At 42.6% G+C, this 16,834-nt stretch overlaps 1 protein-coding gene across 3 annotated transcripts in view; it reads left to right on the forward strand.

Annotated features, from left to right (window-relative positions):
* ZNF827 (zinc finger protein 827) overlaps positions 1-14,850 on the forward strand; it is a 100,611-nt gene extending 85,761 nt beyond the window's left edge. The window contains exons 9-16 of one of the 3 annotated variants that reach the window (XR_009277536.1): positions 705-842; positions 2,387-2,558; positions 3,976-4,142; positions 7,079-7,270; positions 7,365-7,555; positions 8,912-8,987; positions 9,930-10,090; positions 10,359-10,494. Coding sequence is in view for 1 of the 3 variants with exons in the window: in XM_058837515.1 (XP_058693498.1) it covers positions 705-842; positions 2,387-2,558; positions 3,976-4,142; positions 7,079-7,270; positions 7,365-7,542; positions 10,359-11,166 (1,655 nt within the window). In the remaining 2 variants the exon portion in view is untranslated. Of the gene's footprint in view, positions 1-704; positions 843-2,386; positions 2,559-3,975; positions 4,143-7,078; positions 7,271-7,364; positions 7,556-8,842; positions 8,988-9,929; positions 10,091-10,358 lie in introns of all 3 variants that reach the window. The other 2 variants (XR_009277535.1, XM_058837515.1) reach the window with 2 other exon arrangements.
* The last annotated feature ends 1,984 nt before the right edge of the window (positions 14,851-16,834 follow it).

Consider the following 16,834-nt stretch of genomic DNA (forward strand, 5'->3'; position numbering starts at 1 on the left):
CTGGGGATTTTGATGCCAGAGGACAGCAATGCTGGGTAGAGCTTACCTTGGATGCCAGCCATATACTGGGGTGCTGCTTCCTTTTGTTCTAATGTTTGTCTGAGCAATCTTCTGGTCTTCAGAGTCAGACTGCTCGTGTGTGTGTAGATGTGGCACTTTAGAACATGGCTTTAGTGATGGACCTGGCAATGTTACGTTAATGGGTGGACTTGATCACAGAGATCTTTTCCCACCTAAATGATTCTATGTAGCAAAAATTCCTGCCTCAGTAGAAAAAAAACCTATCTGAAAGTCTTTATTCAGCCATGAATAAAGTAAGACCATCTCAGACCAGGCTTCTTCATGCATCAGGCAAAGGTGGGTGACTGAAAAAGCTGAAGGAGTGGTTGTTCCACAAAACCATAATTAGAGGTTAATGCTTGCCCTGCTCACTCTTGACTTTCTTTCTGGCTTAACTCTTTGGTTGTGCCTATGTCCAGAACACTTTGGCTCAGTGTTCTGCTTTAGAGTGTGTATGAAAGATGCTGTATGAAAGATTAATTTCCTTTCCAGCATTGGAAGTTTCCTTTCTAAATGAACTCATGTGCCAGATCATACAGCATGCTGCCGAAGTGCTGCATTTTATATGACGCCTACAGGGCTCTACTGAATGAAATCTGCAAGTCTTCAGAGTTCTTAAGATGACTTTGTGTTTCTTGGCATAGAAACAGAAAAGCTGGGGCTGGAGGTGGGAAATGGATTGCCATCTTGGAAATTTAATGACCAGCTGTTTCCCTGTGATGTGTGTGGAAAAGTGTTTGGTCGCCAGCAGACTCTGTCCCGGCATCTCTCACTGCACACAGGTAAGGCAGGGCTTACCTGTGGTTGGTACAGCACTCGGGAATTCTGTGGGGTTTGTTTTGAGGAGGAGAAAGAACATAAAGAGAGGAGTGTGTGAGCCATCCTGGGCTCATCTGGAGCAGAGGCAATGGCTGGAACAGGACACAATGTCAGAGCGGGCTTAGGGAGTGAACATTTTATTTCTTTGCAGCCTCCATGAAATTTCTCCTTACCTGTCGATTCAAGCTTGTCCAGGTTCCAGCACACCAGACTGTAGACACCAACTGGTAACCAAGACTGGTAATGGGGTTCTGAAGAGAAGGCACAGCCTTTTTTTTTTTTTATGGATTTGGGGTTTTTTGGACAGAAATAACATTCACCTGATTGTGCTAGCGCTAAACCCACCACACTGATGAGCTTTTCAAGTGTCACTGATCAACAAAAGATTTGGCCTTGGTGTTTTAAATCTGTGAAACTGAAAGCATTGAATAACTCATTCATCTTTGCTTTCATCCTCTCAGTTCTGAAAGGAACACAGGGGCTGTTTCTACCCCATATCAACTTTCTTAAAGTGAATCTGCTTCAAATCAGCTGAGACAAACAGAGTTTTTACATGGAAGATGTGCTCTGTCAGTCTGCTGAGGTGCATGGCACAAAATAACACTCAGAAGCAAGAATTTCCCATGTAGTGCTGAGAAATCCTGTTGGTACAATGCCAGTGTATGTTGAGCCATCCAGCAGAGCCATCCTGTAAAGGCTCAGATGCTCCATGGTCTAGTGGGGTTTCCTTAGTCCTAAGTTGCTTTATGGAATACACTTGTAGCATCATATTTCAATTTTGGAGGCACAGACCTGCAAAGGAAAAGGTTGTAAAAGCTGATGTAACGTTTGGTTATTTTAATCGACCCTTCACAAAACGCAGTCTGCTGCATGCACAAAAACTGTGCTGCCAATATCTAGAAATTATTAATTTAGAATAAAAAAAGAAGAATATTTAAAAATGTGAAGCATTAGAAACTCATAATGAATTAGTTTATTTTTTTGACTGTTCTTTGAGTGAGCTTTTTCATTAGTTTATTTTTGGAACTGGACTGATGATATACAGTGTTCCACTGTCTCCTACCCTCAGATTTTAATACAAAATTATCAACTATCAGCTCTCTGAAAATGATCACGTAGGTAACCTCAACATTAACTAAGTCCAAAAATCAAATAAAAGATGCTAGGTAAAGGAGGTAGTTGTAGACTATTGACCTATTTCTCCACTGGCTTTGCTGCAGCTCCCCGAACAGAAGTAGCCCCAGTTTTCCAGTTTATAAAGTTTTATATTATCCGACTTCAAATGGTAGAGCAAATTTTAAGTAGCCCTAAACTACTTTCAAATTAGTTGGGTTTTTTTCTGAGTAATTGCTCCTATAAACTTCTAAAATGTCGAGCTTCCAAAGTACCTCATCCTGAAAGCCGCTTGGAGAAACCCAAAGGAATGCACACTTGGTTACTGGCAGCTTTCAAAGCAGCTGGCTTCAGACGGAGGTATACGCTCACATCTTTCTGCTCCTTTTTTCAGAAGAGAGAAAATACAAATGCCACTTGTGCCCCTATGCTGCTAAGTGCCGTGCTAACCTGAACCAGCACCTGACTGTGCACTCGGTGAAGCTGGTGAGCACCGACACCGAGGACATCGTCAGTGCCGTCACGGCCGAGGGCAGCGACGGAAAGAAGCACCCTTATTACTACAGGTGAGCACCCAGGCGAGGGCTGTGAGCCATGCACCGTCTCCTGTGCCTGCTGGGGACCTGTGACAGGGCCACCCTTCTGGTGCTGCGGGGTTGGAGCCATGGCTGAATTATTTGTCTTGCCCGTATCTGGTTTAGGATGAGCAGTGAGCCCTGGCTGGCTGCTTCGTGCTGTTTGGGGGTTTGCTGTGGGGCTGGTTTTTTAAGTGGCTTTGTGAGGGAGCTGGGCCTCTCAGAAGCATCTCTAACTTTTTAAGCAGTGTTCCTTAAAGTTCTGTGTTTGGAAACATCTCGTTATGTATATGGATTCACAGCAAATCTAAAGCCCGATGCTTCCAGTTGCCTCTGATTGTTCCCTTGTCTTCAGCCAAATCCATGAAATCAACCTACACATTTCGTCTGTTTGCTAGTGGTTTATACATTCTCTGACCAACATGGTGAAAGAAAGAAAACCTTCAGGAGAATTTGCCTAAAAAATTGAAAGGAATTGCCCAGATAAAATGGGTATTTAGACATTCTTCTTGTTGTATGCACTATTGTGCACTCTGCAAACTGTGATGTGCACTCTAGTGGCCAAGCAGATTACCAAATCACTCTTACTTTGAGTCAAAGTGCCAAGAGCAGATTTAATTACAAAATCATAGAAGTAAGAAATAAATGAGACCTGCCGGATTAGATTATCTAGTGCTTCCCTTTGGGAAAGCAAAATAGTGCCCTGGAGTATATGCCTTTTCCAATCTTTCTGGCTTGTTTTAAATGTTAATGGCCTAATCAAAGCAAGAGGAGGACTCTGCAAAGAAAGTTAAATTAAAGGGTCCTTTCCACTGCCTCTCAGTATCACTCTGTTTATATGCTGGCTGCAAAATCTGTATCCCTGCGAATTATTCACATAGCTGAAGACTGCTGTTTTCCAGTCAAGCATAAGAAATGTTTGAACCCATTTTTACTTGCTTACACTGAAACTGCCAGGCAGTTTTGCACAAGATCCCAGTTTGGCATGGGAACCATTCCAGGGCTCGAAAATCACTCCTGGAGTGTGCAGCAAGCTCTGTTTGTCAGTGTATCAGCTGTACTAAACATCTTGGCAAAGCTGCAGTGCCTCTTATTGCCCAAAGGAATCAGTTAGGTGATGCACAGCATCTGGAATCTGTAGTTTTTAATTAACTTTATGATTATTTAGCATCATTATAGCATGTACAGGATTGTTGCATTGTGCCTGCCCTTAATCACATTGGCACGGCCATCAGTTCAAAGGCAGTTCAGCAGACAAAAGAATTTTGCAGTGAACACTGGGCAGCGAGGTAGAGCAGAAAACTCTGCTGTGAGTTTCCTCTTGCAAATTCGGGGAAAGGCAATAGGCTTCTGCTTGTGGTTTGGTTTTTAATGTTTCTTTTACTCTTGAATTCTCTTCTGCCTGCAGCTGCCATGTGTGTGGGTTTGAGACAGAGATGAATGTCCAGTTTGTCAGTCATATGTCCCTCCACGTGGATAAGGAGCAGTGGATGTTCTCCATTTGCTGCACGGCGTGCGATTTTGTCACTATGGAAGAGGCAGATATGAAGGCTCATGTCAACAACAAGCACACAGGTGATGATCCCTCTCTCCCAGCTGCAGTGATCTCTTCCTTGCTTTTTAGGTGCAACCTTCACACTTCCCATTAGCACTCTGCTTTCACTGAAATGCTTGCTAATTAAGGCCTGATCTCTCAAAGTTGAAGTGAATTGGACTCCAGCCAGGCAAATTATCTGGTAGTGCAGATCAGTTTTCAAGTTTTGTGAAATAAATGAAGGACTACTTAGCCTTCTTCTTCCTATTCCCCTTATCTCCCAAATCCCCTCCCCTGCTGGAGTCAGTCAAATATTTCATTTGTTTTTCTGGTTTACTATTTCATCAAAATCCTGCTTTGACTTCAGCAATGGTAAGGTGACTTTGAGGGCTAATTGTGCATACCTGGTCTAAATCTGAAATAAACATTATGTTGAGCTTTGCTCCTCACTGTGTTTGCCCCCACAGTCCATCAGTTTGGAATTTCACACTGATATTTAGTTGACACTGTGATTCAGCAATACCAGAAATGTATTTTATATTAAATAGCAGAACAAGTCATGCTCACTCCCCGGTCTTGCTCACTTAATAGCCAAGGATAAGAGCAGTAGCAGTTTTCAAACAAGCTCCATATGCTTAGTCCAACTAACGAAGCCTGGCATAATTTAAGGAAAAGAAAATTGAGATCTTGCTCATTAATTTCTCTTATAAGACCAGGCAGTAGTGTTTTTCCTGCCACAAACTACTCACAGTTGTATTTACAATACGGAACCTGATTGCATCCAGCACAACTTTTCCATCGCTAAATTGCTTTTCTTGTCCTACCAGGAATAAAATTGGGAAAACAGGAGGGATGAAAAAGGGAGAGAGGAATACAATTGGTTGTGTTCACAGATACATAAGTTAAATGGAACTACAGAAATATGAACTACTAGAAAGCTCTCAAGGGATTTTATGCCAGCATAGCTCTCAGCACTACTGCACTTCATAAATAGGAGTTGAAGGCAAATGAGAAACACCACCCATAGCTATGTGAAAAGCCTCAGAGCTCAAAAGTGAGCTGTGCTCTGCTGTATTTTCCTATTGTGGCTAAAAGATTGAAGCAGCTACTTGTCTTTTGAAGATAGGCAAAACTCCCTTGTTCTTCCTTCACCCTGCCTAACTGAGCCCTTCAGCTGGTGATTCAGCCAAATGCTCACACATATGGCAAATACAGAGTAAAAAATAGAATGTTTTTTCTGGGTCACTTGACTCCAGTTCCTTATCCTGTGATGTTACCAGGTCATAAAGGGACTGTTTGTGAGGATATGGCATATGATTTCAAAGAAGTGTCATTGTTTTAAACAAACTATTTTGAGCGATGGGCAGCTGTAGACTTTCTTGCATTAAAGATTAGGGAACTTTTTAAAATTTCCTCTGTGTGTCATAGTGATTACACATACATTGTTCTTGTCCAGAACTGCCCTCTGTCTGAAGCAGCAGTCTGCCTTTTCCTCCCTCCACCTTTCATCCCTCCTTCCACAGTATTTACTCCCTTAGTATATTTCTGGAGAACAACACTCTCCCCTCTAATGAACACTGAGCCTTTTCCTATGTGGAACACAGTTTTCATGCTGTACCAATTCCTCACTGCATGTGTTCTTGTTGGAACCCCTTCTCTGGACATCTGCAATCACAGCTGTACATGCTGAAATGAAATAAGCAGTGGTGGCAGTGCAAACCAGTAGCAGCTACTGGGGATAGGTCACACAGTAACATTCTGTGATCATATTTACCTTCCTTGGAGGCTCCGCAACATTGATTGCTCATATTCATCGCCTGTTCTGCTCCAATTCTACTTTTGTTTTCCTTGACTATTTCCAACCTAAGCACTTCTCATTTGTAGCAAAAATTATTGTTGCTGGCCCTTCAGGTCATAACCTTGTTCTCTGTGCTATTAAATTTCATTCCATTTGTATCACTCTTGTCCCCAAGGTCAGTGAATCTTTCTGTATATTTCCAGTCATCCTCCCTATTGGCAGCTCGGGTCATCAGATTTCATTAGTGCATTCCTACGTTTTGATCTTAAAGGTGCCACTCATCAGTTTAAAGTTAAGTACACAGGTGCTGGTGTTTGCAGAGGCTTTGATCAGGGGATTGCATCACATGGAGAATTTGAAGTTTTAGTGAGGTCTCCTTTTAACACAGCTTTCATTGAACCAGGACATGGGTAGGAGGGAGTGATTTGCCCATCCTTGCCTCGTTGTCTTATGGCAGTTCTCATATGGGTACTCTCTCTCTTGTTCAGTTCTAGTGTGTGATAGGGTTTGGGATTTGGACTTCATACATTTGTTGCACACATAAGGAAGCTCTGATGCTTTCTTTCTTTCATAAAGAAGCTTTATCTCTAGGTCCAGTTAAATAACATGCTTTTCAGTTATCTTTGGATAATTTTGGACATCCTAATAAAAACGTAAAAATCGTGAGACCACGCTATTACCTCTGCAATGACACTGAGGACACTCTTCAGTACAATGAGGGAAATTATTCTCCTTTACCTTTCATCCCAAATTTACTCACTGGACAAAACCCACATAAATAGAAAGGTGGGGGAAGTTTAGCTTGCACCAGTAGGTACTTTTGGTTTCTGCCCCTCAAACCTACAAAAATACTGTTTCCCTTCTGAATGACAAGCTTTTGAACTCAGATTAATCAAAGTGTTTTCTTGGGAATTTTTTCAGTCCAGTAATGAGATAGAATTGCTTGATTCCTTCCCACTACCATCACAGAAACACTCAATTGCAGGATAAACTGAGAGATGTACTGTGGTTAAACACTAATAAAAAGGAAGCAGGCCAAACAATGTTTTTTTAATCAGCTCAATTAATTTCAGACTTGTTTTGAATTAACTTTGAATATAAGTACTTCCTGAAGTTTAAAACAGAATCATGGAGATTCCATCTAATCTGCTGACCTAGTTATTGTTCTTTGTTTTTCAGCTGAAGAGAGAAAGACACCCAGTGAATCTAACAGTCCATCTTCATCTTCGTTGTCAGCACTGAGTGACTCTGCCAACAGCAAAGAAGATGCAGATATAACCCCAAAAAACAAGGGGTCAAATAACCTGCTGGTCATTTCTGTAGTGCCTGGTAGTCAGACCTCAGTGAACACTGAAGAGAAGTCAGAGAAAGGTAAAAAATTTGTTTAACAAATACAAACTCTCACTCTTTATGCAGTAAATCTGGCCACAGTGTAAGGACTAAGTTTTCTTGCTCTATTTTTCAGGCTTTGAATGTGTTTTCTGTAACTTTGTCTGCAAAACAAAAAATATGTTTGAGCGTCACCTGCAAATCCACCTGATCACACGGATGTTCGAGTGTGACGTGTGCCACAAGTTCATGAAGACACCTGAGCAATTACTGGAGCACAAGAAATGCCACACTGTCCCCACTGGTGGGCTCAAGTAAGGAAAGCAAGTACACAAACTTTTACTGTGTTAAGCACCTTAATACTGTCGGGATAGGACAAAAGTCAGTCAGTCAGAAAGGGTTGGTTAACTAATAATTCAGATTTGGGGTTTCCTTGTATTTAGATGACGCAAGACCTGTTCTTCAGGTTTGCATCTTTACAGCAGATTGGTAACCTAGCAGCAGAGGAGATGTAACAAACTGTGGTCCTTTCCCTGTTCAAGACAAAGAGAAGACAGTATGTGATGGGTCCTACAGAGAATGAGGCAGTGCTGCAAAGAGCTTTGGGCAGAATAAAGGTTTTTTTCCAAGACATCATAGCAAAAAGAAGCGCCCAGCACGGGCTGTGTTTTGCACCTGGCTCAAAGAATCCTGTATGGCCTCTGCAACGAAGTATGAAGTTACAACCTCAAAGGTTATAGCTTTTGTATACCCAAATCCAAAGCTATTTCTCTCCAAGAATGAATAACTTGGACGCTTTCTGCTTTGTTTGCATGCCCCATAACAATCACTATTGTATAAATTAACACAATGAGTAATGCAGTATTTTGAGATAAAAGCCCTTTGGTTTTGGCTGTGGTGGTGTCCTTTAAGGTCTTTTGGTGCAGAGTAGTGTTTCTAAAGAATGTACCCTTATGTCAAAGTCAGTTCCTGAGGGAAGGAGGGACTGCTGGGGCCGTATGCTTGCTCTGTGGACAGGCAGTGTCATGTTATGAAAGAGGCACATCCCTGGTCTCTGTCTGGTCCAGCTGCTGCAGGAAAAAAAGGCTGGAACCACGTGGAGCCCAGCTAGGGTTCAGCACAGGGCTCCCAGCTTCTACTGCTCTTGCTGGGCAGACTGATGTTTTCAGTGCGCTGTGGCTGGGACACGAGGAGCGCACCACGTTCAACGTTACCGCGTGCAGCTCCCTCGGTTTGCCTGCAGCTTTGGAAAACTGGTTCTGTTTGCCAGGCAGCTTCTGGTCTCCAACTCAGTTGTTCCACAGGCTGGGATCTGTGGTAACTTGAGATGAGATGAGATGACTGAATCTAGGAAGAAGACCAGATTGAGAAACAAGAAGTCTGTGAGAACGATGGGATGTCTGCCTTGGACATACAGACCAGTTGTCTAATGAACATTTGGTTTAAGCTGCATAAAATCTGCTCTATTTACCGAGGAAAAACCAGGACCACAGTATGACTCAAGTCTTCCCGACAGAATGGGTTTCTCAGTCTATATTCCTATCCAACTCAAGTGATAATTAGGTACCTTGAAAGCTGCATCTAAGAAAAAGCTCTGATTTATTTTTTTTTAAGGCATCCAGAAGAGCCTGAAGAGATCTAAGTAAATTGTATTTTTCTGTCTCCTGTTTGCTGTGGGGGAAGAGAAAAAAAACATGATTCTTCCAGCTCCAGGTCAAAATCTGAGATTCTGATCCAGAGAGCACCCAGCCCAGGAGAGGTATGTGTGCATTGACAGCCAAGTCCTCTGGTGAAAGAGAGAATCACATTAGATGCCTCAGTGACAGGTTCCCTCTCTGGATCAGAGTACTTGATGTGCATCAGGATATGTGTCCAGGTGTTTTAGTATCTCTTTGTCCTCCTGTTATTACTCACTTTCCTCAAAAATCTCTTGATTAACTTTTAGAGTAATGTTATACCTGTATGTGCAACCAGATGTAGCAAGGAAAACACGCATAGGGAGAGAGAGAATCTCAGCTTAGAAACTATGCAAGATGCCAGAACACAATTAGCAGACCTGCTAAACAGTGAATGCAGATGTGTGGCAGCTAGGGATGTTGGAAGACAGTAGCCAGCTGCCTTAGTTGCAAGTTTTTGTCCAGCCCCACTCTCTGAGCTCACCAGTTCCATGTGGAAGGTGTGTGCTTGGTTTGATACAGCAGCGGTCCCTGGCAGGGAGCTGTCCCCACCAACTTCCTCTCAGCTGCACCAAGCAACAGTGGGTGTGTTTTGGGTTTGGTGGGTGGCCAGGCTTGTTCCACGTGCAGCTCAGGCTTCTTCCCAAAGTTTCACAATTCCTTCCTCTACCCTTCTTGGCCCCTCCTGGCTCAGGAACTGGGGTGAGGCCCTTTGGCATGTCCACCCCAGGCTGGACGCTTGCTGCTGTGAGGAAGCAGAACCCACATCCTGTTCCTACACAGGAGCAATTCCTGCCATGGCAGAGGCAGCTGTAGGCAAACAGTGCCAAGCCCACGCCCCTCTCAGCACAGCTAGCTCATCTCCCAGAAATGAGAGTCCCTACAAATCATCTGAACAGCCTGGCTTTCAGCTGCTCCTAGCAGGATACCCAGCGAGCTTATTGTTCAAGGTCACATGAAAGGGAATTCCTAAGCTTTTGCTGTACATGTGGTATTACAAGTTTATTCCATCTTTACTTAAACAGCTGTTTTCATACTCATCTGTAAACACTCACTTTAAACCACTTAATGGAAAAAATGGCCAAAGTGACTTCGTGCAAACACTAGGAATCGTTACACAAAGTACCCGTGCATCAGTCACCCACCCTGCACTTCCCGGCCTGCTTTGGGGGAAGACCCCATCAAGGTAAGCCAGAAGGTTAAAGGGATCCTCCTTCAGAGTGAATCAGTATTTTCCTAGGAATGCTATTAAATGGGAAAGCCTCCTCTAAGTAGAGATGTGACAAGGTGAACCAAATATTGGAAAGAGGCTTCACAGGAAGAACTGAGTTCCTTTTTCTCCTCCTCAGTAGGTCAGAAAGGGGCTGAGTGCCAGGGCTGAAGCAGGAACGCAGGTCTGCCAGCTGAGTGACTCCTCTTTTCTTTGTCCCTGCCCCTCCTTGCTGTGTTGCCAGGTGCCCATTCTGCATCTACTCCACGAACCGCCCCGCAGCCATGGAGTGCCACCTGAAGACTCACTACAAGATGGAGTACAAGTGTCGGATCTGCCAGACAGTGAAAGCCAACCAGCTGGAGCTGGAGATGCACATCCGAGAGCACCGCCTTGGCAACCATTACAAGTGTGACCAGTGTGGCTACCTGTCCAAGACGGCCAACAAGCTGATCGAGCACGTGCGTGTCCACACCGGCGAGCGCCCTTTTCACTGTGACCAGTGCAGCTACAGCTGCAAACGCAAAGACAATCTCAACTTGCACAAGAAACTGAAGCACGCTCCACGCCAGACCTTCAGCTGCGACGAGTGCCTGTTCAAGACTACCCACCCTTTTGTCTTCAGCCGCCACGTGAAGAAGCACCAGAACGGGGACTGCTCCGAAGAGGAGAAGAAGGGCCAGTATTCGACCTCCAAGGAAGCCAGTCCGCTCCTACCAGTGAACAGCTCCAGGAACCTTCTGTCACCCCTCTCAGTTATGTCTGCCTCCCAGGCTCTGCAAACAGTAGCTATGTCCGCTGCACACGGCAGCGGGGCAGAGCCAAACTTGGCAGTGAAAGCCTTGGCCATCAATGGCACTTCCCTATGCTTTGATAAATACTGGAACTCAGAGTTTGCCCACCTTATTCCTTTAACAATGTTTTTCCCCAAAAACCACTACGATCTCACATTCCATCCACCCAGACCTCAGACTGCACCGGGAGGTGCCTCTTCACCTAAACACTCCTTCCTCGCCTACCTTGGACTAACAGAAAGGGCAGAAACTGTCTGAGGGCAGTTGCATTCTGTACCAAAAATCCCCCAACAAACCCAGCAGGTTATACATTGCTGCAAAACGTAGCCCCAAGAGGTAACGAACACTTGTACTATATCATTAGTAAGGTTTAGCAAATGGCTCTGTGTGTATACTTATTGCATTGACATGAAAGCTGCTTTATTAAATCTCCAAGAGGTGACCTACTGCATACTTCTACCTTCAGAGGCATGTTCCCAGTACTCTTATCTAAGAAACTATTTTGTCTTGTTAAGCTGAAAAAGAAAAGAGTGTCCTTATTGGCAATCAGCACTTGTAAGATGACATATTGATGCATTTTATTTTTGGGCTTTGTGTGCGTGCGGGTGCGTGGAAGAGAGGCTGCCTGTAGCGTGCCATGACATTGCTTTTGCACATCCCTTGGATTGGCTTATTTAATCATCTTTCTTTTTCCCTTTTCACACACTGGCTCCCTGCCTTCCCCCTGCCTTCCCCTGAACTGTGGAGCTGTAGAAGGAGCAATGTTTGGGGCGGGGCAGGGGGGCACCTGGTGTATTATTTCAGCGCTGTTTGCAGCTTCCTTTAGTTGTTTGATGCCTTGCATTCAGTTGAGGATTTGGGGTAGAACTGGTGAGGAAAAAAAGTTGCTTTCAGCACTGCAGGATGAGAGCACGATAATGAAAAGAGTGTGTATGTCCACACACACTCGCAGTGTGTGCAGCCTACACACCCACACAGCAGGCCCGATTCTCAGCTCTTGCACAGGTGTGACAAACACCTGCCTCTGGGCCACAGCATACATCTTTTGTTTTAAAAGGGCATATAAATATTATATATATACTGTATTATGCAGTGGTTACCTTTTAGTTTGCAGGAACAACTTGTATAACTAGAATTCTATGGTGGGAAAAAAAAAATCCAACAAGGGGATTTAAAAAAGGTATGGATAAATTCTGGGTATAAATACTCAGACTAAAAAAAAAGGCAGTTTTGCACAGTGCTTTAGTCTTGCACTAGTTTGTTTCTCACTTGCAAAAAAAAAAAAAAAAAGAAAAGAAAAAAGAAAAAAAAACAAATTGTGGGCTGAAGTTAATAAGACTGTTTATTTGAAAAGGTACCAGTAACTTCTTTGAAATATAAAGCTATAAAAAGATGCTTTTGGAACCATAAAGTTCTCTTTTATACCCTCAGTATTTCAATTGTACTTGCAAATTTGACAGTCCTCTCGCTCCCCTCCATGTCATCAGTAATACTTTATTCCTTTCTGTTGATGGCAGATAAAGTGTGTCCTGCTAGGAAACTAACTTTGTACTTATTTAATGCTCCTACTTGTGGTCATTAAAATGACATGTTATATGTAGCACTTTATTGCAGGAAGAAGCAAATGCAGATTGGTTGTATAACCTGTGTTAATCTCAAAATGCCAAGAGTGATGTTAATGCAAGAGAAGCTAACTGACTGTTAATTGATTTCTGTTCCTTAGACAACATCATACGTGGGAAGAAAGATCTGGATTAAAAGCATTCTGTTTTACAATTGGAAGTATAAAATGTGAAACATTTCAAAATGATCATATGACATGCAGGAATGCCTTCATACTGAATTATTGTTTTCCCTGGTTTTTCTTGGATCTGGATCTGGCTATCTTTTATCAGCTATTAGAACTGTCTGACCTTGCTTTTGCCACAGTCCCCTCCCTGTCCCTTGGCCAAGCCACTGTAAGAGGTGCCCTGAGTCACATCTTTCATGCTATCTACCCACCCTCATGCTGTCCTGAAGGAACTTCCTCTGCAGGTTGTTGTGGGATGGGGGGATCCAACCACCCCTTGTTTGTGACAGCAGGAAAGCAACGACCCAGTTCAGGAAGGCATTTCTTGTCCACAAGGGCTCTTAGCCGTATGGACAAGTAGAAATGTAACTCAATCTTCATTAGGTCTTAAATGAAGCTTGTGTAGAAAGACTTTTTGGATGCAAAACTTGCATCACTTCAACCTATTTGCAAGAGTCCTACATTTGTTTTGTACTGAGATGGCCAAACATTTTCCACTGTCATGACCAAATTCTTCCTGTTTGTGGAGGACATCCTAACCTGCACACTCCTGTTACCATACTGGGAGTTAATTACAAGGGGGGAATATCTAAAATCATTGCAGGTTATCCTTTGGCATTATTAATTACAGGACAGACAAGTGTCACCATTTGTTTACATTCCAGCAGACAGTTTTGGTTCTAATGAGCACTTGGCGGTTCTGTGTATGCAGCGAAGAAAACCCATCTGCTCCAAACTGCTTGTAAACCTTTATAAACAACTTGCCTAACTCAGGGCCCTGCTCACCATGCTTTACTCCATCAGAGCTCCTGCTCACACCTCCCTGGGACTACAGACAAAATAGAAAATACTGTGTTGGTAAGTACTCAGAGCATGAAATAGTTACTATCTTGACAGCATGACATCTGCAATCTGTATCCAGCAGCTCTACCAGTTCTGTGAAACACACTCCACACGTGCATCTCTGACCCCACCACAGAAAATCAAACGCTCCCAAATCAAAAAGCTTGTTTTTCACACCAACTACAGGTAAGGTACAGCTGTCCAGGAGGAAGAAGGAGAGGACTGTTATAATAGCAGGCCACAGTATCTAAATCAAATGGTAGTTTAAATGGGGCTGGAACTTCCAAGAATGAGCTGCCCGCATGTGACCGCCATGTGTTTTGACCATATTCCACTGCACCTGGCAATGTTTAGTGTACCTGGGAAATTTGTTTAGCACTTTGGAAAGGATAAATTCATTCTTTCTGGCAAGTTATAGAAGTTTTCTCTGTAAGGAAAAGTGTGTTAGGAGGTTTTTATTTTTTTAAGAAAAAAAATACACTATTTATCAGAGCTCTCGCATATTAAAATAATTTGTTTGCAGTTCAAGACTAAAGACAGGAATGTTCTCCAGAGGTTCCCCCTACTGATTAATGACCAACAGTTCTGATAAATTCCCCCCACCATAAAGGTAATTTCATACTGGTTTTCACTATGCATCCTTTAACTAAACCTGGCGTGTTTTTCCATTCAGTAATTCAGTTAAAGGCCTCAGCACTTTTTTTTTTTCTTCTTTTTTTTTTGTTTACTTATATTATGTTCAAATATCATTCTGTCAAGGTTTGTGTACATTAATAAAAATTTGTATTGTATAAAGCTTTTTGCATTATAAGGCTGTACAGGGTCATTTTGACAGTAACTGGTATATTTCTTTGCATCTTATGTTGCATTGCCAATTTCTAGTGTATCCAGTTTGGAAGTACAATATACTCTAATTAAAAAGGTTGGCTATATTCTGGTTTCTTCTGGTTTTCCTTCCTCTCTTTTTTTAGATTTAGAGTTGATTTGGAAGTGGGGGGTAAAGGATTCTCCTACAAGACCAGAAGACAACATCTTCCCTTTTTTTCTTCTTATCAATTATATTAATACTGAAATTTATTAATCTTATATTAATTTTGAAATTGAAAAGGAAAGCTCTGGCTCTTACTCCTGATGAAGAAATACAGCAGATAGTCCTAGGACAGCTCTAGGCCTTCACTCTGTAGGCTCTGTGCTTGTAGCAACCTTCCAGGTCAGCTTTGCAAGGGGGATAATTCCTCCTCTGCGCACTCTGCTCAGTCATGCATTTCAGAAAAATCAGATCCTTAAGCAGTAGTTTGGTGGACTTGCTCTTGCTTGGAAGTAGCCCAAGTGAAATCAGGGAAATTTCCTTAAAGATGAGCTAAGCAGTGAATGAAAGAACACAATGCACTAAAACATTGTCATGAAAATAATTCTTTTTAATTTAAAAATATTGTGTACTCATTTTTCAGCATTTTAGAAAAACCTATTTTTTTAACCAGAGATTATTGGAATAATTAAAATGCACAGAGGACACTAAAGAAGGAAACCCTAAGAGCAGACAAATTTCCAAGAAGCAAAGGTACTATTGACTCCACTGAACAAGAAAAGATACTCAACATCCTAAAAAGAAGTTAGACTAAAACACTAACCAAGGAAAGCAAATAATCAGGGTGTTCATTAGATAAGAATTGTCCTCAGATATATTAATGTTAACATTAAATAAATGCAGACTGCCTTTTTGCCTCAGGGCAGTGTTAATGTCTACTCAACTGCAAAAATTTCTTCCAGTTATTTCTACTGAGATATGGATACTAATTTTCAGGGCCTTTATCAGTACCTTGTACGTGTTGCTGGGTGTTGGAATTCACTGCTCCTCTTCTGCTGCTGACTCCTTAGCTGAAAGAAAAGCTTAGACACAGAGCTGGTAAGTCACAGTGTCTCTCAAGAAGACATGGTGTGTCTCTCTCTCTCTCTCTTCCTGCCCACGCTGTATCTGTAATAGAAAATATACAGTAATAGAAAATATAGAGTGTTGCTCTCTGTGGAGTTTCTTGCACAAGACATAAATAGTTATCCTAGCAATTAAAAGGCAATCATGCAAATTATGCCCAGAGCAGCTGTGGATGCCCCATCCCTGTAAATGTTCAATGCCAGCCTGGATGGGACTCTGAGCAATCTGGTCCAGTGGAAGGTGTCCCTGTCCATGGCAGGAGGGTTGGAACCGGATGACTTTAAGGTCCCTTCCAGTGCAAACCGTTCTGTGATTCTATGAAGAAGTGGCTTAATTGTTTAAAAAAGTTCTAAATCACCAAAACCAGACTGAAGAATTGCTTAAAATAAGCTGGGAGGGGCCTGAATTATCTTACTGAATTATCCTGACTGTAGTCAGCTAGCAGTTAAGTGCAAGTCTTGTAGAAACTCCAGTCCTTGAGTCATTTATAATAAGCTTTTATTTAAAAGATCAAGCCCAGTCTCAACCAAAACATGAACTGCCTGCAATCATCCCCTGAAGCTTTAGTCTGACAGAAAACTGCTGTGTGCACCCAGAGAGGGGAATTAGTGTGACATGCAGAGATGTGCTAAGGAGCCCCTGTCCTTTGCAGCAGGTGGCTATAACTGGCTTGTAGACCTGCATGATTTTAATCAACTAACTCAAATTTCATCAGTCTTTTCTTCCAATAATATTCCAATATCCACGTGTGATTATAGAAGACAGTTCCAGTTGTGTACTACCCTTTCAGCAAAACAAAAAAATGCCCTGTTTTCATTCCAAATCTATGCACATTTTTAATATGTTTTAAAAATAAACTTAAATTGGCATTTTTTCAAGTAGTATTTCTTACAATCCTACACATGCCATAGTCATAAGCCCAGCAGAACAAGGCATTAAGTGAGAATGTGGGGGGGGGGTGGGGAGCCAAACCAACAAACCTGCAATTGTCTGTAACACTTCACTGTCTCAACAGGACTTCTCAAGAGTGGAGGGGGTGGGATCATTTATGCAGAGTGTTAAGATCCTTGTTATGTTAAAAATACATCAGTTATGCTCCTAACAGAAAACATCTGCATTATATCATCCACCATCTTATCTGCTGCTAATTGGCCTCCTTGTTGACAAGTCTCAGCAGCAAGGTTAAGTGCTGGCTGTAAAAGCAATGTAGCCTCTTGCCCGAAGGGTCAAAGCTCAGGCAGACCGTGCTGGAGCCTGCATGGCCTCTTTCCCCGCTATATATTTTCTGGGAGCTAATAAAACAACCAGAGCAATCACTCCTGCCTAGAGTCTGCCAGCCACCACAGTGTCTGGAGCTGCAG

Source organism: Poecile atricapillus, chromosome 4 (assembly GCF_030490865.1).
Source record: "Poecile atricapillus isolate bPoeAtr1 chromosome 4, bPoeAtr1.hap1, whole genome shotgun sequence".
Lineage (NCBI taxonomy): Eukaryota > Metazoa > Chordata > Aves > Passeriformes > Paridae > Poecile > Poecile atricapillus.